The sequence below is a fragment of the Brienomyrus brachyistius genome, unplaced genomic scaffold (assembly GCF_023856365.1).
Source record: "Brienomyrus brachyistius isolate T26 unplaced genomic scaffold, BBRACH_0.4 scaffold48, whole genome shotgun sequence".
Classification (NCBI taxonomy): domain Eukaryota; kingdom Metazoa; phylum Chordata; class Actinopteri; order Osteoglossiformes; family Mormyridae; genus Brienomyrus; species Brienomyrus brachyistius.
The window spans coordinates 302,486-325,073 of NW_026042323.1; the positions used below are offsets into that span (position 1 = coordinate 302,486).

A 22,588-nucleotide genomic window follows, 5' to 3' on the forward strand; every position below is an offset into this window, starting at 1 on the left:
AGAACTGTACTCACTAAAGGGGTGGCAGGTATCGGGAAAACAGTCTCTGTGCAGAAATTTATTCTCGAATGGGCAGAAGGAAAAGCAAACCAGGATGTTCACTTCATATTTGCTCTTCCTTTCCGGGACCTGAATTTGATTAAGGGTGAATACAGTCTGATTGAACTGCTTCACCACTTTGTCCCAGAACTGAAATTATTTCAATCCACTGAGCTGTTTAGGTACAAAGTCTTGTTCATCTTTGATGGCCTGGATGAGTGTCGCCTTCCTCTGGATTTTCACAACAATGAGAGCTGGTTTGATGAAACAAAGAAAACATCACTGGATGGGCTGTTGACTAACCTCATCAAGGGGAATCTGCTGCCATCCGCTCTCCTCTGGATAACCTCCCGGCCAGCAGCAGCCAATCAGATACCTGCTAAGTGTGTCCACCAGGTGACAGAGATACGAGGGTTCAGTGATGCCCAGAAGGAGGAGTATTTCAAGAAGAGATTTAATGATCAGAGCCTGGCCAGCAGGATTATCACACATGTGAAATCATCAAGGAGCCTCTTCACCATGTGCCACATACCTGTGTTCTGCTGGATTTCAGCCACTGTGCTTAAGAGGCTTTTTACTGAGAATGACAGGGGAGAAATTCCAAGGACTCTGACTGAAATGTACACACACTTCCTGATCTTTCAGACAAGTTTAAAAAATGACAAGAATATGAAAAAACATGAAACTAAGCTTAAGCAAAACAGCAAGCAATTCCTTTTAAAACTTGGTAAACTTGCTTTTGACAACCTTGAGAAAGGCCATCTCATATTTTATGAGCAAGATCTGACAGAGAATGACATTGATGTCGCTGAAACTTCAGTTTACTCTGGAGTCTGCACAGAAGTCTTTAAAGAGGAGTATGGGTTGTACCAGGAGAAGGTGTACTGCTTTGTGCATCTGAGCATCCAGGAGTATCTCGCTGCTTTATATGTGTTTCTGTCAAACTCATCAACTGACCTGCTGAAGACTGCAGTGGATCAGGCATTAGAGAGCAAGAATGGACACTTGGACCTCTACCTCCGCTTCCTCCTGGGCCTCTCAACAGACTCCAGTAAGACTCTGTTACAAAAACTACTGGGGCCGACAGAAACCAGCTCACATACCATTATGGAAACAGTCCAATACATCCATCCATCCATTTGCCAAACCGCTTATCCCTCAGGGTTGCGGGGAGTCTGGAGCCTATTCCGGAAGCAATGGGCACAAGGCAGGGAACAACCCAGGACGGGGGGCCAGTCCATCATAGTACCCCAATACATCAAGGAGAAAATACAGGAGAATTTATCTCCAGAAAGGACCATCAACCTGTTCCACTGTCTGACTGAACTGGGTGACAATTCTCTAGTAGAGGAAGTACAAAGATACCTGAATTCAGGAAACATTTCAGCAAATGACCTCTCACCTGCACAGTACTCAGCTCTGGCCTTTGTGATGCTGATGTCAGATGAGGAGCTGGATGTGTTTGACCTGAAGAAATACATCAGATCGGATAAACAGCACTGCAGGCTGCTGCCTGTGGTCAAGTACTCCAGGACGGCTCTGTAAGTGACGTGGGGATGGGAAATCATGTCTGGTCTGGCAGTAATACATGAATATTGTTTGAAATGTGTAATATATATTATATATTTCTCCTCATGGATTAATAGGTGGGTTTTATTTTGATAATCACAGCTATAGCTGTTTGTATAGCAGTAGCTAATCTTGACCACAGACTTTATAATGACTGAAGGTAGTGATGTCACTTTTTGTTTGTTACTACGTTTCCATTCCCATCCAGTCTGCCTTCTGATCACAGGCACAGCATCCTAACCTGCTATAGAAACAGTGAGGGCTCTTTATCCACAGGGTGTATCAGTGGTATGTGAGTGTTATTGTCAGCAGGCGTGTTCATGTGATGGAGCCCAGAGCTGGGAGCTTCTGTATGACTGCTGTCTCTGGCTGCTCACTGGCGCCCTCTGCTGGCCTCAGTTGCACCTGGCTGAGGATGTGACGACACATCTAGTCCAGCAGAAATAAATATACATTGTTTAAAATATAAAATGAATATGTATATATGTAGGGGCAGCATGATGGTGCAGTGGTTAGCTCTGTTGCCTCACACCTCTGGGACCCTGGTTCGAGTCTCCACCTGGGTCACATGTGTGCGGAGTTTGCATGTTCTCCCCCTGTCATCGTGGGGTTTCCTCCGGGTACTCCAGTTTCCCCCCACAGTCCAAAAACATGCTGAGACTAATTGGAGTTACTAAATTCAATTGGAGTTACTAAGTCCAAAAACATGCTGAGGCTAATTGGAGCTACTAAATTGCCCGTAGGTGTGTGGGTGAATGGTGTGTGAGTGTGCCCTGCGATGGACTGGCCCCCCCATCCTGGGTTGTTCCCTGCCTCGTACCTATTGCTTCTGGGATAGGCTCCGGACCCCCCGCGACCCAGTAGGATAAGCGGTTTGGAAAATGGATGAATGAATGTATATATGTAATTTATTTCCCCTCTTTTATCAACAAGGTTCCATTTTAATCTAGTTTATATTAACTGAAGGTAGTGATGTAGTAAAAACAAAAGAGACAAGATTTCCACGACCTTCCTTTGTGTAACAAATAACCAAAGATACAGCATCATACAGAATGGTCCAGTTTTCATTAATAGTGGGAAAACCACTCATATTTGTTTCAGTTCTGGATGCTGTAGGAAGCATTTCTGTAAATACTGCGTGTGGTGTGTGACTCTTTGGGTTCGGACTCTGTGTCCATGAGCTGGCTCAGATCTCCTGGCCGGCAGAGTGATGTCATCGCTAAGCTCTTGAGGTGCAGGGGTGCTGGATGCTGACTGATCCTGCGCTGCGACCCCCAAACTTCCTCTCACCTGTATATGTGTCGCGTGTCTCTTGGAGAGCAAGATGGGAGGGGCAAAAAGATAATTTCCCCATGGGGGTGAATGAAGTATCATTATTCATAAATCATTCAAACAAACAATTTTCCTAAAACCCTATTTCACAGGACTGATAGCTCTCCGATTAGTGTATTGTTGATTAGGGCTGGGTGATAAGTAAAAAAAATGTGTATGTGTCATTTAGTTTAAAAAATATCTAAATTAATAATCATTTTGAGCACCCCCCCCCCCCCCCCCAAAAACACTGAATGCAATTTCAGTTCAGTTCAGTTTTATTTGTATAGTGTGTTTTCACAACATTACATCATCTCAAAGCACTTTACAGCATCCCTGCCCAAAGCCCCCAGTGAGCAAGTCAGAGGGGACAGTGGCAAGGAAAAACTCCCTAGAAAGAAGAATCCTTGGGAGGAATCATAGTCAAAGGGGGAGCCCATCCTCCAGGGGGCAGCAGAGGAAGCCCTAACCCTAACCAGATACAAAGGGGGAGCCCATCCTCCAGGGGGCAGCAGAGGAAGACCTAACCCTAACCAGACTCAAAGGGGATCCCATCCTCCAGGGGGCAGCAGCAGGCCAGAAGGACGTCACAGGTAGTGGAGACGTCGCAGGCAGCAGGGTAGGCAGGACATCTTGAAAATTTGGGGTCTCCAGGCAGCACAGCCCAGGGGGAGTAGGGGAAATAAAATGTGCAGTTAGCCAAAGTAGGGGAGACTAGAGGCAGTGCAAACAGTTAGGTGAGTGCAGTATGTAAGCTCCGGCAGATATGGCTATGGCAACATAAGTAGGAGGGAGAGGCAGGTGGGAATGCAGGCATTGGGAGTCCCTGAATGTCAGCACTCCAATTCCACAAGGGGGTGTGAAGCTAAAGTGACAGACTGACAGTTCAGTTTATCCAAAGCCAATGGCACCGATACCCACCCAGCTCTACACCTCACACTATAGGTCTGACTGGGAGAGAGCAGTTACTGTAGCTAGAGCTAGAACTAGTGTCCCTATAAGCTAAACTAAACAGGTGTGATTTTAGTCTAGACTTGAATATTGAGAGTCAGCCTGAATCCCGCTCATCCACTGGAAAACCATTCCCCAGCTGAAGAGCTCTATAAGAGAAAGCTCTGCAGCCTGCCGTAGCTCTTTCTACCCTGGGTACTAACAGATATCCTGCTCCTTGAGATCGAAGAAAGTGAGGAGGGTTGTATAAGGCCAGCAGGTTACTAAGGTATTCTGGTGCAAAGCCATTCAGTGTTTTATAAGTCAATAGCAGTATTTTGTAGTTAATCCGAGACTTAACTGGAAGCCAATGAAGGGAGCATAGAACAGGGCTAATATAATCACATTTATTAGTGTTTGTAAGAACTCTGGCTGCTGCATTTTTTTCCAGCTGAAGTTTATGTGAGGATCCAGATTTGCACCCAGAAAGGAAGGCATTACAGTATCCAGCCTGGAAGTTATAAAGGTGTTAGTGTTTCCGCTTCATGACAGGAGAGCATCTTCCGAAGCTTGGCTAGGTTCTGTACATGATAGAACACAGCTTTAGTGATGCTTTTTATGTGAGCATCGAAACATAAATCTGAATCAACCAGAAGACCAAGATCTCTGACCACTGTGTTAGGTTGGGTAGGAAGACCACCAAGGTTGAGGTTGTCAAACTTATTTCGAGTCGCCTTCGGACCAGTTAACAGTACTTCTGTTTTTCTGTGTTTAACACAAAGAAATTATTTGCCATCCAGCACCGGATATCTAGTCGACAGTCTTCTAACCGAGAGCTGTGATGCATCATCCGGCTTAACAGATATATATATATAACTGTGTATCATCAGTAAAACAATGAAACCCAATACCATGATTTCTGATAATGTGACCAATATATACAGTGTACAGTAGCGGGCCCAGCACTGATCCCTGTGGGACACCATTGTAGGAATATTTAGCTCAGGTAAATTTTAATATCTCCACTAATATGTTTTGAAATTAATTACCATTTTAATTAATTATTATTTAATGATGTTTATTACCTAATTGTTATGCCGAATGGTTGGTTCCTCCAAACTCAATTGCGAATCCCCATGAGTCGGTTAATGTGAGACTTGTGAGACAGATGTAGCCGCTTGAATTTTCCCCTCCCAGCCGGCTGCCTGCCGGTTGCCTGCCAAAAGCCAGCCAAAGGGACTGACCCCCCTCCTTCTGGGGGTGAGCCTAAATTCTTGTCTAAACCCGCCCATTTATTCACTTGCAGGGTGTTACCATGAGATGGTGCTTTCTTTACAAAAACACATTTTAGTTGTGGTCACAAGTTTACATACAACAGGTATCAACCAGAATCTGTCTTAGCAATTGAAAAAAACTGTAAAATTCCCACTGCCTTTCCAAACTGATTGGTGTGAGGAGCAGTGACAGACATTCCAGACTGATGGGCCACTGACAGTATGCAAAGGTGTGGTGACTCCAAAGTCACTTCAAAGTTGTAACACTTTAGTAATCAAACCTCACACAATTCTTTGAATGTCTCATTCACCTTTGTGTAGCCAGCCCCTATGTCTATAAGCTTCAGAGCTCAAACGTCTTGGCTAGAAATGTTTATAATGTGATTTTTTTTTTACAATTTCTCAGCACCACTGAAAATAGGTTTTTGAAAAGTTTATGTTGAACTAGAACCAAGGCTGCACAAATTTGCACAGGCCTTCAGCTCCATTGTCCTCCTGCCTCTGTTGGTGCAAACACACTGTGAACCCTGGCACATTTGCATTTACTCAGACTGCTAGCTCAAATCCAAGGCAGCCCAAACCTATGTTTGTGACATGGAAACCTTCACAAAAGCCTGCCATATACAGTACTGTGCAAAAGTTTTAGACAGGCAAAGAAAATGATGTTTAGATTATCCTCCTGTTGGTGTAAAACTATGATATGATGCCTGTCAAAGTGTGTCAGCTTCGCCATTTCAGAACCTCTGCTAAAATCATCCCAGTATTTGCAGCAACCGTCCACTGCAGCCATGTACTTTTTGACTTGGCCACTAGCAGACCTCATACAGCTAGTCAGTCTGTCACTGACTTTTTAAACCAATATATTTAATTATTTAATTGAGCTGTTGGTGAAATTTAACAAAATCATGGAACGGCTGAGGTGCCACTGAGGAGAAATTATCTTATCTAATAATGTTCTTGCATGTAGGCATATTGTCTTCCTTTAGAAAATCTTACCAAATATAACTATCTTATTGCACTGGCAGATTATTTTACTAGTTTTAAGCCATCTTTGGGATTTTGTCTAAATATAAGAAAATTATTCTTGCTTAGATTTTCATTTTGTGCAGTAGAGTTACAATACCTGATTTCAGGTATCTCACCTGATTTCACCAGGTAAATAGGAGCTGAATTTCGACGTCAAGGTACAAATGGGTCACAAAGAGGATTCTTTCTTTCCGTGAATCTGGCTTGGCAGTTGCACAACATTTTACTGTAATACGCCTCTCATTTGTTTATTTTTTGGCTTTGTTCTTTACAGTAACTTTTCTGGAGTACTGAATACGGCAAACATGACTGATAACTAATAAGTAACAACTGAAGGCAGCTAGGCCCTGTGCTAAACTTTTTCAGCCTGAGAAATGGGAACAAACTGGAACATAGGCAGGAAATAGAGGGGGGGGGGGGCGCTGGGCCGCCTCGTAATGCCAGTAAATTTCGAAAAGCCGAAGGTACACGGATAGGGTCAGGGTGACATTAAGCTGATGCTGCGGAATTCCAGCATAACAAGAGGGAGTGGGGACTAACGGCAGAATTCTCAAAACAATAGTTGTATGTTACGTCAACTGGAACGGTACCAACAAGGAGGGCAGATGCCCTGTTTGGGTTATAAAAACAGACACTGACCATAGAGAGAGAGCTTCCCTTGGTGTGTACTTTTGTGCATCTGAGAGTGGCTCCCGGATCGATCTGTACAACAAATAAAGAGAGCTGACGTGCAACTATCCTTCGCCTCCAGAGTGCATCTTTTTCTCATCAACGGACTCGGTGGAGTCTAACTCCAACACAACTGTACAGTATATAAATGTTTTTGGTAGACGACCATACTTTTTTTTTATTATAGTCTTACAGTTTCTACTTTGCATGCCAACAACTATTTTGAGTGGTAGTGTTTTCATTTATTTGTGAGTTTAGCTAGAATTTTAGGATTTGTGCTTAGTGGATTGATTAAAGGACAGGAGATTTTAGGAAATGTTTTAGCAATTCAGAAAAACTGTAAAACGTTAAGGCATGTCAGACTACTTTGAAAGTAGGTGAGAGGCCTCAGACTCCAAAGGGTTACAGTAAATACTTATTATGCTATGTTTATTTTATGTTCCTCTTTTTGTGTCTGGTACTATGACCAAAATCCCAATCTATCTATCCAGTGCTACTTTATCATTCCATCCTCTTTGTGCAATGTAGTGATGTAAAGTGCTGTCAGCAAAACAGCATGATACTACCACCACCCTGCTTGACCATTGGTTCAGTGTTCTTAGGTTAAGAAAGCAACCTCACCTTGATCCCCTGCAAACATATCTCTTTTCATTGTGGCCAAGCAGAGAAGTTAATGACACATTCACACGTCATTGTGACTGCCCCCCAGCCCCACCCCGTGAATATGCAGCCATCAGCAGCCTTTCAGACTGTTAGCCAGACAGAACACACTAAGGAATGTGTCTGTTTTATTCAAGCACAGTACAGAACCATATGTTTTTTCATTTTTCATTTTCCACTCTGTCCACCTTTATTCTCCACAATCAACCATATTACTTTGTTTAGGCATGTAATTAGTCTGTTACACACATCTTGGGTCACTCTCCTCTCCCAAAATAACTCTATTGCTTGGACACGCTGCTGCTTTGTATCTGGCTTGGCCTCCTTGCAGATGACGTATTTCATCATGTGCCAAACAAGCTCAATGGGCTTCAAATCTGATTAATTTTCATATACCACACTGTCCCTCATTGCTTGACAATATCAATCTTATTACTTTGTTTAGGTCTGTAATTATTATACTGCACACATCATGGGTCCACCTCATCTCCAAAAGGTGAAATAAAATACAAAATTCTAATTTCATCAGTAAACTGACTAAAAAAACATATTGCTAGTTTTAGGCCATCTTTGCCTCACAACAGAAACAATTTCTTAAATCTCACAGGCCATTAATTGCAGTGTAGTCAGTTTATTAATGAAATTGGAATTTTATCTAAATATAAGAAAATTAAACTTGCTTAGATTTTCATTTTTTTGTAATGAAGGTAAGATACCTGAAATCAGGTGTTCTACCTGATTTCAGGTAAGTCACTTCAGCTTTCATAATCACTGCTCCCCCTGGTGGATGGATAAATCATTGCAAGTACTTTACACACAGAGAGGTAAGGGGCGGATCATGCCGGCCCACTTGTTCATTACATCATTGTGGGGAATCTCATTACAGCCAAGGACCAGCCAAGGTCCTATCATGGAAACTGGGTAAAATTCAAGCGGCTACATCTGTATATGGGATTCACTAGTTACCAGTATCGCTTAATAACCTGGGTTAGAAGGCTCGTCCAGCGAGCTGCATCACCAGGTAATGTAAACGATCGGTAGCGAAGCTCCCCTCACGGCCAATGAGAGAGAGTCTCGTGATATTTCAGGCGAGTTTGACATTACACTTAACATAAACAACAAACACAAAATAACGGAATAGAACCAAACAGAATGTAACATGAAAATGCAGTGATCAGATTTAAAATGGGTTACCTTAAAAGGGAAATACTGTTCTGCAAAGCAAGCACAGTTTGTGGAAACACGACCATACAGTCATAAAGCAGGTTAACAGAACAGCTTAGGTTGTTAGAATGAAAGGAAGCTGGTTTACTTGTTGGCAGAGTGGAGGGGGTCTTGGCAGTAGGTTGCAGAGGTGATGAGCTGAGGGAATGGTAGCACCCAAGAAGGCGCGGCGTCTGGAGCGGTTGTTGGAGTGGAGCCCCTTGGATTCTCTCTCCTTGTGAAGCTTTAAGGTGAAAGGCTCTGTCTTGGTTGCAGTTCTCTGTTGGGTAGCAGGCCTTCACCGGCAGGCTTCAGGAGGGCTTCTCATAGGCTGATCTTCTCCCGGGGCTTCTCTTCTCCTCCCTCTGCGGGGCTGATCTTCTCCTCTGCTCCTCTCTCTTCTTCCCCCTGCTTTGTTCTGAGGTGCCATGTTTTATGGTCTAATGTTCATGAATAGGGATGACCAGGAATTCGACACCTGAAGCAATGGCTGATCATCTAGTTGACAGGTTTTCAGTCCTTTTGGTATTTATGACTAGACTGGTATCACTTTACCGATGATTTTCATTAAACTGCTGTAACTTTTGATACATACAGTTTCATAGTAACCACTGAGCGTATTTGGAATCAGGAGTGATTTTCCATCAGATTAACACCAAACATGCCATAACAGCCTGGCGGGTCACACCTCATACCATCTGTATTAATTGATTAACTATTTCTGATATTATGCATGTTAATAAATCGCATCCAAATACATCAACAGAGGTTGCTACTTTGGATCATTTGTACAGACATTACATTACACATTCACATTTAAACAGTACATCTTACCCTTAGATAGGCGTGGCTGTTAGTTTGTGGTCATACCAATTTAAATTGCACATGTGGGAACAACATATTTTGGTCGGTGTGGCTTATCCCAATTATCTGCTCTCCAGAATCGATAATATACACATTAATTCAGTCTTTTACTGCAGAACAGTAGAGGACAAAGAAGTGCTAACGGACCACAAAGATCAGATAAGGGCCACAGAGGAATGTGGAAAAGGGGGGGTTGTTAAAGAAAGAAAGAAAGAACCTCTGATAGTTAGGAGCCACACTAAGATACCTGGTTACATTATTTAAGTTTCAAGATTCCTCTGGGATAATCATGAGAGCATGTATGCAGGGGTAGCTAAACACTAAGACTGTCTGAGGACTCACACAAACAAAACCTGTCTGGGTATCGAGACTAGTAGTCATGAGTAAATCAATATATAGGGAATACAAAGGCTGAAACTTTAATAGAAACTTTCTTTAGGGTGTTGGGTGAATCTGTGGTATGTAAGGCAGGATGTATGGGGAGGGGGTTGCGTGCCAAGTTGAGGGGCCTCTATCCTTGAGGTCCACTCTGCTGTCCGTAGGTCCCTAAATCTTTGGGCAATAAAAGATGGAATGCTGGCCTCCCTTGTAATCTGTGTGTATCTGTGTGTGTGTGTATCTGTGTGCGTGTGTGGGGTCACTGACCCCCCTTTTGTGCCTAGGCCAGCGAGTACCTCTCATACCAAACTAGGCCTTGTCTCAGGCAGCCTGGAATCTCAGCCCTGTCGTATGTGCGTCTGTGATACTACACCATATTTGACTTTAGTGATCTTGGAAGATTCATTGTTAATGTGGACAAACTGATAATGATCAGTTAAATAGGAGCCAAACCAAGAGAGGGCTGTCTCCTTAATGCCAACCACAGATTCTAGCCGCTCCAAGAGGATATTATGGTCCACAGTATCGAATGCTGCAGTTAAGTCTAGTAATACCAACACAGATATACAGCCACTGTCAGAAGCCATAAGTAAATCATTCACTACTTTGCCTGAAGCTGTTTCTGTGCTGTGGTTTGGTCTAAAGCCAGACTGATATAATTCATCAGCATTATTTTTCTGTAGGAAAGAAGACAGCTGGCGAGCAACAGCTTTTCCAGGATCTTTGGAATGAATGGAGATTGGCCTATAATTTCCTAAATCACTAGGTTCAAGATTTTAAAGGTTTCTTTACAACTGGTCTAATGGCTAATTTAAAAGGTTTTGGATCATATCCAAGCCTAAGAGACGAGTCTAACACATTTAACAGGATGGTGCTAATCAGTGGTTGAATTTCCTTCAGGAATTTTGTAGGAATTGGGTCTACGAGGCTAGTAGAGGATTTGCAGGAGGAAACTAATAGCAAAATCAGTAATCATTTCATTTATTAGTAGCACCTTAGGAGCCAGTGATCTTACATTCAAAGGTCCAAGTTTTAGCCTTCCATTACACCTATTATCTAATAATGGATTTGGTTTAAATATTATTAAGTTATTATGACATCCACTACGGTGGAATTGAGCTCCTTGATTAAAAGTGCGGGGAACAGACACAGTCCCAGTAACATGAACCCTAGGTGACGACTCTAAACGACTAGCAGGCGGTCGGTTATGCCGGTTTGCCTGCCGCCTGGACTTGGCTCTGGCTAGTCAGCGATTTGCCTGTAGACTATGAGCTATGCTTTTGGACAGGAGATCGGCACCAGCCCACGAGGGGTGAATACCGTCCCTCTTCAAAAGCCCAGGCCTACCCCCAAACATTTGCCAATTGTCTGTATAACCCACAGCATTTATCGGGCACCATTCTGACAGCCAGCGATGCAACGACGATAATCTGCTGTATATTTCATCACCACATCTAGCAGGGATGGGGCCAGAGCGCGTTACTGACACACACATCTTCTTCACAAGGCTGCACACCTATATGAAATTTGTTTATGTAACTACTGACTATGAATTGCAGAATCATGCACAGACAATAGTTATAGCTCTACATTAATTTTATCATTATTTTCTTTTTTTAAGATGTGAACAGAATGCGCAACTGTGTTGGGGTGTAACGTCGGTTCCCTGACTATGAAACTTGATAGGGGGGGTGACCTATAATATATTTTGCCGAGCTCAGGGGTGGGAACGGACAACGGACAAGCTTTTAAAACTAATTAATAGTCAGGCGGAGTTCATTTAAAAGCTATTAATGATTCTTTACATTTTATCTCAAGTTTTGATCGTAATGGAAGGATCTGCAAAGAAGGGATTCATAGCTGGGTTATCAAGGCTCTCTGCAATTTTCTTACTTTGTACAGAAATTAAAATTCGTAAGTGCTTGTTTTGCTCGTCCCTCCAGATGAGTTATGGGGTCTTCTGTCATATGCTGGCTGGGGAAAAGTAATACCTGCTTTTGTTTCGAGTAGAATAGATTACTGTAATGCCCTCTTGTCTGGTCGGCCTAAGAAATCTATTTCACATCCACAACAGACTCAGAATGCCGCTGGTGGAGTGTTAGCTTGCAACAGTCACAGGGATCACATCTACAACGGACCCAGAATGCCGCTGGAGGAGTGTTAACACGCACCAGGCACAGGGATCACATCTACAACGGGCCCAGAATGCCGCTGGCGGAGTGTTAACACGCTCCAATCAGAGGGATCACATCTACAACGGACCCAGAATGCCGCTGGAGGAGTGTTAACACGCACCAGGCACAGGGATCACATCTACAACGGGCCCAGAATGCCGCTGGCGGAGTGTTAACACGCTCCAATCAGAGGGATCACATCTACAACAGGCCCAGAATGCCGCTGGCGGATTGTTAACACGCTCCAATCACAGGGATCACATCTACAACGGACCCAGAATGCCGCTGGCGGAGTGTTAACACGCACCAGTCACAGGGATCAGATCTACAACGGGCCCAGAATGCCGCTGGCGGACTGTTAACACGCACCAGTCACAGGGATCACATCTACAACGGGCCCAGAATGCCACTGGCGGAGTGTTAACACGCACCAGTCACAGGGATCACATCTACAACGGGCCTAGAATGCCGCTGGCGGAGTGTTAACACGCACCAGTCACAGGGATCACATCTACAACGGGCCCAGAATGCCGCTGGCGGAGTGTTAGCTTGCAACAGTCACAGGGATCACATCTACAACGGGCCTAGAATGCCGCTGGCGGAGTGTTAACACGCACCAGGCACAGGGATCACATCTACAACGGGCCTAGAATGCCTCTGGCGGAGTGTTAACACGCACCAGTCACAGGGATCACATCTACAACGGGCCCAGAATGCCGCTGGCGGAGTGTTAGCTTGCAACAGTCACAGGGATCACATCTACAACGGGCCCAGAATGCCGCTGGTGGAGTGTTAACACGCACCAGTCACAGGGATCACATCTACAACGGGCCCAGAATGCCGCTGGTGGAGTGTTAACACACACCAGTCACAGGGATCACATCTACAACGGGCCCAGAATGGCGCTGGCGGAGTGTTAACACGCACCGGTCACAGGGATCACATCTACAACGGCCCCAGAATGCCGCTGGCGGAATGTTAACACGCACCAGGCACAGGGATCACATCTACAACGGCCCCAGAATGCCACCGGCGGAGTGTTAACACGCACCGGTCACAGGGATCACATCTACAACGGGCCTAGAATGCCGCCGGCGAAGTGTTAACACGCACCAGTCACAGGGATCACATCTACAACGGGCCCAGAATGCCGCTGGCGGAGTGTTAACACGCACCAGTCACAGGGATCACATCTACAATGCCCCCAGAATGCCGCTGGTGGAGTGTTAACACGCACCAGTCAGAGGGATCACATCTACAACGGCCCCAGAATGCCGCCGGCGGTGTGTTAACACGCACCAGTTAGAGGGATCACATCTACAACGGCCCCAGAATGCCGCTGGCGGAGTGTTAACACGCACCGGTCACAGGGATCACATCTACAAAGCCCCCAGAATGCCGCTGGCGGAGTGTTAACACTCACCAGTCACAGGGATCACATCTACAACGCCCCCAGAATGCCGCTGGCGGAGTGTTAACACGCACCAGTCACAGGGATCACATCTACAACGGGCCCATAATGCCGCTGGCGGAGTGTTAACACGCACCAGTCACAGGGATCACATCTACAACGGGCCCAGAATGCCACTGGCGGAGTGTTAACACGCACCAGTCACAGGGATCAGATCTACAACGGGCCCAGAATGCCGCTGGCGGACTGTTAACACGCACCAGTCACAGGGATCACATCTACAACGGGCCCAGAATGCCACTGGCGGAGTGTTAACACGCACCAGTCACAGGGATCACATCTACAACGGGCCTAGAATGCCGCTGGCGGAGTGTTAACACGCACCAGTCACAGGGATCACATCTACAACGGGCCCAGAATGCCGCTGGCGGAGTGTTAGCTTGCAACAGTCACAGGGATCACATCTACAACGGGCCTAGAATGCCGCTGGCGGAGTGTTAACACGCACCAGGCACAGGGATCACATCTACAACGGGCCTAGAATGCCGCTGGCGGAGTGTTAACACGCACCAGTCACAGGGATCACATCTACAACGGGCCCAGAATGCCGCTGGCGGAGTGTTAGCTTGCAACAGTCACAGGGATCACATCTACAACGGGCCCAGAATGCCGCTGGTGGAGTGTTAACACGCACCAGTCACAGGGATCACATCTACAACGGGCCCAGAATGCCGCTGGTGGAGTGTTAACACACACCAGTCACAGGGATCACATCTACAACGGGCCCAGAATGGCGCTGGCGGAGTGTTAACACGCACCGGTCACAGGGATCACATCTACAACGGCCCCAGAATGCCGCTGGCGGAATGTTAACACGCACCAGGCACAGGGATCACATCTACAACGGCCCCAGAATGCCACCGGCGGAGTGTTAACACGCACCGGTCACAGGGATCACATCTACAACGGGCCTAGAATGCCGCCGGCGAAGTGTTAACACGCACCAGTCACAGGGATCACATCTACAACGGGCCCAGAATGCCGCTGGCGGAGTGTTAACACGCACCAGTCACAGGGATCACATCTACAATGCCCCCAGAATGCCGCTGGTGGAGTGTTAACACGCACCAGTCAGAGGGATCACATCTACAACGGCCCCAGAATGCCGCCGGCGGTGTGTTAACACGCACCAGTTAGAGGGATCACATCTACAACGGCCCCAGAATGCCGCTGGCGGAGTGTTAACACGCACCGGTCACAGGGATCACATCTACAAAGCCCCCAGAATGCCGCTGGCGGAGTGTTAACACTCACCAGTCACAGGGATCACATCTACAACGCCCCCAGAATGCCGCTGGCGGAGTGTTAACACGCACCAGTCACAGGGATCACATCTACAATGCCCCCAGAATGCCGCTGGTGGAGTGTTAACACGCACCGGTCACAGGGATCACATCTACAACGGGTCCAGAATGCCGCTGGCGGAGTGTTAACACGCACCGGTCACAGCGATCACATCTACAACGGCCCCAGAATGCCGCCGGCGGTGTGTTAACACGCACCAGTCAGAGGGATCACATCTACAACGGACCCAGAATGCCGCTGGCGGAGTGTTAACACGCACCAGTCACAGGGATCACATCTACAACGCCCCCAGAATGCCGCTGGTGGAGTGTTAACACGCACCAGTCACAGGGATCACATCTACAACGGGCCCAGAATGCCGCTGACGGGGTGTTAACATGCACCAGTCACAGGGATCACATCTACAACAGGCCCAGAATGCCGCTGGCGGATTGTTAACACGCTCCAATCACAGGGATCACATCTACAACGGACCCAGAATGCCGCTGGCGGAGTGTTAACACGCACCAGTCACAGGGATCAAATCTACAACGGGCCCAGAATGCCGCTGGCGGAGTGTTAACACGCTCCAATCACAGGGATCACATCTACAACGGACCCAGAATGCCGCTGGCGGAGTGTTAACACGCTCCAATCACAGGGATCACATCTACAACGGACCCAGAATGCCGCTGGCGGAGTGTTAACACGCACCAGGCACAGGGATCACATCTACAACGGGCCCAGAATGCCGCTGGCGGAGTGTTAACACGCACCAGTCACAGGGATCAGATCTACAACGGGCCCAGAATGCCGCTGGCGGAGTGTTAACACGCTCCAATCACAGGGATCACATCTACAACGGACCCAGAATGCCGCTGGCGGAGTGTTAACACGCTCCAATCACAGGGATCACATCTACAACGGACCCAGAATGCCGCTGGCGGAGTGTTAACACGCACCAGTCACAGGGATCACATCTACAACGGGCCTAGAATGCCGCTGGCGGAGTGTTAACACGCACCAGTCACAGGGATCAGATCTACAACGGGCCCAGAATGCCGCTGGCGGAGTGTTAGCTTGCAACAGTCACAGGGATCACATCTACAACGGGCCCAGAATGCCGCTGGTGGAGTGTTAACACACACCAGTCACAGGGATCACATCTACAACGGGCCCAGAATGGCGCTGGCGGAGTGTTAACACGCACCGGTCACAGGGATCACATCTACAACGGCCCCAGAATGCCACCGGCGGAATGTTAACACGCACCAGGCACAGGGATCACATCTACAACGGCCCCAGAATGCCACCGGCGGAGTGTTAACACGCACCGGTCACAGGGATCACATCTACAACGGGCCTAGAATGCCGCCGGCGAAGTGTTAACACGCACCAGTCACAGGGATCACATCTACAACGGGCCCAGAATGCCGCTGGCGGAGTGTTAACACGCACCAGTCACAGGGATCACATCTACAATGCCCCCAGAATGCCGCTGGTGGAGTGTTAACACGCACCAGTCAGAGGGATCACATCTACAACGGCCCCAGAATGCCGCCGGCGGTGTGTTAACACGCACCAGTTAGAGGGATCACATCTACAACGGCCCCAGAATGCCGCTGGCGGAGTGTTAACACGCACCGGTCACAGGGATCACATCTACAAAGCCCCCAGAATGCCGCTGGCGGAGTGTTAACACTCACCAGTCACAGGGATCACATCTACAACGCCCCCAGAATGCCGCTGGCGGAGTGTTAACACGCACCAGTCACAGGGATCACATCTACAATGCCCCCAGAATGCCGCTGGTGGAGTGTTAACACGCACCGGTCACAGGGATCACATCTACAACGGGTCCAGAATGCCGCTGGCGGAGTGTTAACACGCACCGGTCACAGCGATCACATCTACAACGGCCCCAGAATGCCGCCGGCGGTGTGTTAACACGCACCAGTCAGAGGGATCACATCTACAACGGACCCAGAATGCCGCTGGCGGAGTGTTAACACGCACCAGTCACAGGGATCACATCTACAACGCCCCCAGAATGCCGCTGGTGGAGTGTTAACACGCACCAGTCACAGGGATCACATCTACAACGGGCCCAGAATGCCGCTGACGGGGTGTTAACATGCACCAGTCACAGGGATCACATCTACAACAGGCCCAGAATGCCGCTGGCGGATTGTTAACACGCTCCAATCACAGGGATCACATCTACAACGGACCCAGAATGCCGCTGGCGGAGTGTTAACACGCACCAGTCACAGGGATCAGATCTACAACGGGCCCAGAATGCCGCTGGCGGAGTGTTAACACGCACCAGTCACAGGGATCACATCTACAACGGGCCCAGAATGCCACTGGCGGAGTGTTAGCTTGCAACAGTCACAGGGATCAGATCTACAACGGGCCCAGAATGCCGCTGGCGGAGTGTTAACACGCACCAGGCACAGGGATCACATCTACAACGGGCCCAGAATGCCGCTGGCGGAGTGTTAACACGCTCCAATCACAGGGATCACATCTACAACGGACCCAGAATGCCGCTGGCGGAGTGTTAACACGCTCCAATCACAGGGATCACATCTACAACGGACCCAGAATGCCGCTGGCGGAGTGTTAACACGCACCAGGCACAGGGATCACATCTACAACGGGCCTAGAATGCCGCTGGCGGAGTGTTAACACGCACCAGTCACAGGGATCAGATCTACAACGGGCCCAGAATGCCGCTGGCGGAGTGTTAGCTTGCAACAGTCACAGGGATCACATCTACAACGGGCCCAGAATGCCGCTGGTGGAGTGTTAACACACACCAGTCACAGGGATCACATCTACAACGGGCCCAGAATGGCGCTGGCGGAGTGTTAACACGCACCGGTCACAGGGATCACATCTACAACGGCCCCAGAATGCCGCTGGCGGAATGTTAACACGCACCAGGCACAGGGATCACATCTACAACGGCCCCAGAATGCCACCGGCGGAGTGTTAACACGCACCGGTCACAGGGATCACATCTACAACGGGCCTAGAATGCCGCCGGCGAAGTGTTAACACGCACCAGTCACAGGGATCACATCTACAACGGGCCCAGAATGCCGCTGGCGGAGTGTTAACACGCACCAGTCACAGGGATCACATCTACAATGCCCCCAGAATGCCGCTGGTGGAGTGTTAACACGCACCAGTCAGAGGGATCACATCTACAACGGCCCCAGAATGCCGCCGGCGGTGTGTTAACACGCACCAGTTAGAGGGATCACATCTACAACGGCCCCAGAATGCCGCTGGCGGAGTGTTAACACGCACCGGTCACAGGGATCACATCTACAAAGCCCCCAGAATGCCGCTGGCGGAGTGTTAACACTCACCAGTCACAGGGATCACATCTACAACGCCCCCAGAATGCCGCTGGCGGAGTGTTAACACGCACCAGTCACAGGGATCACATCTACAATGCCCCCAGAATGCCGCTGGTGGAGTGTTAACACGCACCGGTCACAGGGATCACATCTACAACGGGTCCAGAATGCCGCTGGCGGAGTGTTAACACGCACCGGTCACAGCGATCACATCTACAACGGCCCCAGAATGCCGCCGGCGGTGTGTTAACACGCACCAGTCAGAGGGATCACATCTACAACGGACCCAGAATGCCGCTGGCGGAGTGTTAACACGCACCAGTCACAGGGATCACATCTACAACGCCCCCAGAATGCCGCTGGTGGAGTGTTAACACGCACCAGTCACAGGGATCACATCTACAACGGGCCCAGAATGCCGCTGACGGGGTGTTAACATGCACCAGTCACAGGGATCACATCTACAACGGGCCCAGAATTCCGCTGGCGGAGTGTTAACACGCACCAGTCACTGGGATCCCATCTACAACGGCCCCAGAATGCCACCGGCGGAGTGTTAACACGCACCAGTCACAGGGATCACATCTACAACGCCCCCAGAATGCCGCTGGCGGAGTGTTAACACGCACCAGTCACAGGGATCACATCTACAACGCCCCCAGAATGCCGCTGGCGGAGTGTTAATACGCACCAGTCACAGGGATCACATCTACAACGGGCCCAGAATTCCGCTGGCGGAGTGTTAACATGCACCAGTCACAAGGATCACATCTACAACGGGTCCAGAATGCCGCTGGCGGAGTGTTAACACGCACCGGTCACAGCGATCACATCTACAACGGCCCCAGACTGCCGCCGGCGGTGTGTTAACACGCACCAGTCACAGGGATCACATCTACAATGGACCCAGAATGCCGCTGGCGGAGTGTTAACACGCACCAGTCACAGGGATCACATCTACAACGCCCCCAGAATGCCGCTGGTGGAGTGTTAACACGCACCAGTCACAGGGATCACATCTACAACGGGCCCAGAATGCCGCTGACGGGGTGTTAACATGCACCAGTCACAGGGATCACATCTACAACGGGCCCAGAATTCCGCAGGCGGAGTGTTAACACGCACCAGTCACAGGGATCCCATCTACAACGGCCCCAGAATGCCACCGGCGGAGTGTTAACACGCACCAGTCACAGGGATCACATCTACAACGCCCCCAGAATGCCGCTGGCGGAGTGTTAACACGCACCAGTCACAGGGATCACATCTACAACGCCCCCAGAATGCCGCTGGCGGAGTGTTAACACGCACCAGTCACAGGGATCACATCTACAACGCCCCCAGAATGCCGCTGGCGGAGTGTTAACACGCACCAGTCACAGGGATCACATCTACAACGCCCCCAGAATGCCGCTGGCGGAGTGTTAATACGCACCAGTCACAGGGATCACATCTACAACGGGCCCAGAATTCCGCTGGCGGAGTGTTAACATGCACCAGTCACAGGGATCACATCTACAACGAGCCCAGAGTGCCGCTGGAGGAGTGTTAACACGCACCAGTCACAGGGATCACATCTACAACGGGCCCAGAATGCCGCAGGCGGAGTGTTAACATGCACCAGTCACAGGGATCACATCTACAACGGGCCCAGAATGCCGCAGGCGGAGTGTTAACACGCACCAGTCACAGGGATCACAACTACAACGAGCCCAGAGTGCCGCTGGTGGAGTGTTAACACGCACCAGTCACAGGGATCACATCTACAACGGGCCCAGAATGCCGCTGGCGGAGTGTTAACACGCACCAGTCAGAGGGATCACATCTACAACGGGCCCAGAATGCCGCTGGCGGAGTGTTAACACGCACCGGTCACAGGGATCACATCTACAACGGGCCCAGAATGCCGCTGGCGGAGTGTTAACACGCACCAGTCAGAGGGATCACATCTACAACGGGCCCAGAATGCCGCTGGCGGAGTGTTAACACGCACCAGTCAGAGGGATCACATCTACAACGGGCCCAGAATGCCGCTGGCGGAGTGTTAACACGCACCAGTCAGAGGGATCACATCTACAACGGGCCCAGAATGCCGCTGGCGGAGTGTTAACACGCACCGGTCACAGGGATCACATCTACAACGGGCCCAGAATGCCGCTGGCGGAGTGTTAACACGCACCGGTCACAGGGATCAGATCTACAACGGGCCCAGAATGCCACTGGCGGAGTGTTAACACGCACCAGTCACAGGGATCACATCTACACCGGGCCCAGAATGCCGCTGGCGGAGTGTTAACACGCACCAGTCACGGGGATCACATCTACAACGGGCCCAGAATGCCGCTGGTGGAGTGTTAACACGCACCGGTCACAGGGATCACATCTACAACGGGCCCAGAATGGCGCTGGCGGAGTGTTAACACGCACCGGTCACAGGGATCACATCTACAACGGCCCCAGAATGCCGCTGGCGGAATGTTAACACGCACCAGGCACAGGGATCACATCTACAACGGCCCCAGAATGCCACCGGCGGAGTGTTAACACGCACCGGTCACAGGGATCACATCTACAACGGGCCTAGAATGCCGCCGGCGAAGTGTTAACACGCACCAGTCACAGGGATCACATCTACAACGGGCCCAGAATGCCGCCGGCGGAGTGTTAACACGCACCAGTCACAGGGATCACATCTACAATGCCCCCAGAATGCCGCTGGTGGAGTGTTAACACGCACCAGTCAGAGGGATCACATCTACAACGGCCCCAGAATGCCGCCGGCGGTGTGTTAACACGCACCAGTTAGAGGGATCACATCTACAACGGCCCCAGAATGCCGCTGGCGGAGTGTTAACACGCACCGGTCACAGGGATCACATCTACAAAGCCCCCAGAATGCCGCTGGCGGAGTGTTAACACTCACCAGTCACAGGGATCACATCTACAACGCCCCCAGAATGCCGCTGGCGGAGTGTTAACACGCACCAGTCACAGGGATCACATCTACAATGCCCCCAGAATGCCGCTGGTGGAGTGTTAACACGCACCGGTCACAGGGATCACATCTACAACGGGTCCAGAATGCCGCTGGCGGAGTGTTAACACGCACCGGTCACAGCGATCACATCTACAACGGCCCCAGAATGCCGCCGGCGGTGTGTTAACACGCACCAGTCAGAGGGATCACATCTACAACGGACCCAGAATGCCGCTGGCGGAGTGTTAACACGCACCAGTCACAGGGATCACATCTACAACGCCCCCAGAATGCCGCTGGTGGAGTGTTAACACGCACCAGTCACAGGGATCACATCTACAACGGGCCCAGAATGCCGCTGACGGGGTGTTAACATGCACCAGTCACAGGGATCACATCTACAACAGGCCCAGAATGCCGCTGGCGGATTGTTAACACGCTCCAATCACAGGGATCACATCTACAACGGACCCAGAATGCCGCTGGCGGAGTGTTAACACGCACCAGTCACAGGGATCAGATCTACAACGGGCCCAGAATGCCGCTGGCGGAGTGTTAACACGCACCAGTCACAGGGATCACATCTACAACGGGCCCAGAATGCCACTGGCGGAGTGTTAGCTTGCAACAGTCACAGGGATCAGATCTACAACGGGCCCAGAATGCCGCTGGCGGAGTGTTAACACGCACCAGGCACAGGGATCACATCTACAACGGGCCCAGAATGCCGCTGGCGGAGTGTTAACACGCACCAGTCACAGGGATCAGATCTACAACGGGCCCAGAATGCCGCTGGCGGAGTGTTAACACGCTCCAATCACAGGGATCACATCTACAACGGACCCAGAATGCCGCTGGCGGAGTGTTAACACGCTCCAATCACAGGGATCACATCTACAACGGACCCAGAATGCCGCTGGCGGAGTGTTAACACGCACCAGGCACAGGGATCACATCTACAACGGGCCTAGAATGCCGCTGGCGGAGTGTTAACACGCACCAGTCACAGGGATCAGATCTACAACGGGCCCAGAATGCCGCTGGCGGAGTGTTAGCTTGCAACAGTCACAGGGATCACATCTACAACGGGCCCAGAATGCCGCTGGTGGAGTGTTAACACACACCAGTCACAGGGATCACATCTACAACGGGCCCAGAATGGCGCTGGCGGAGTGTTAACACGCACCGGTCACAGGGATCACATCTACAACGGCCCCAGAATGCCGCTGGCGGAATGTTAACACGCACCAGGCACAGGGATCACATCTACAACGGCCCCAGAATGCCACCGGCGGAGTGTTAACACGCACCGGTCACAGGGATCACATCTACAACGGGCCTAGAATGCCGCCGGCGAAGTGTTAACACGCACCAGTCACAGGGATCAC

The 22,588-nt window shown here is 49.6% G+C and overlaps 1 protein-coding gene across 1 annotated transcript in view; it reads left to right on the plus strand.

The window, feature by feature from the left end:
• Window positions 1–311: 311 nt before the first annotated feature.
• LOC125723388 (NACHT, LRR and PYD domains-containing protein 12-like) overlaps window positions 312–22,588 on the plus strand; it is a 216,133-nt gene continuing 193,856 nt past the window's right edge. Inside the window, exon 1 of the mRNA XM_048999973.1 lies at window positions 312–1,580. Coding sequence (XP_048855930.1) covers window positions 559–1,580 — 1,022 coding nt within the window. The 5' untranslated portion in view covers window positions 312–558. The remainder of the gene's footprint in view (window positions 1,581–22,588) is intronic.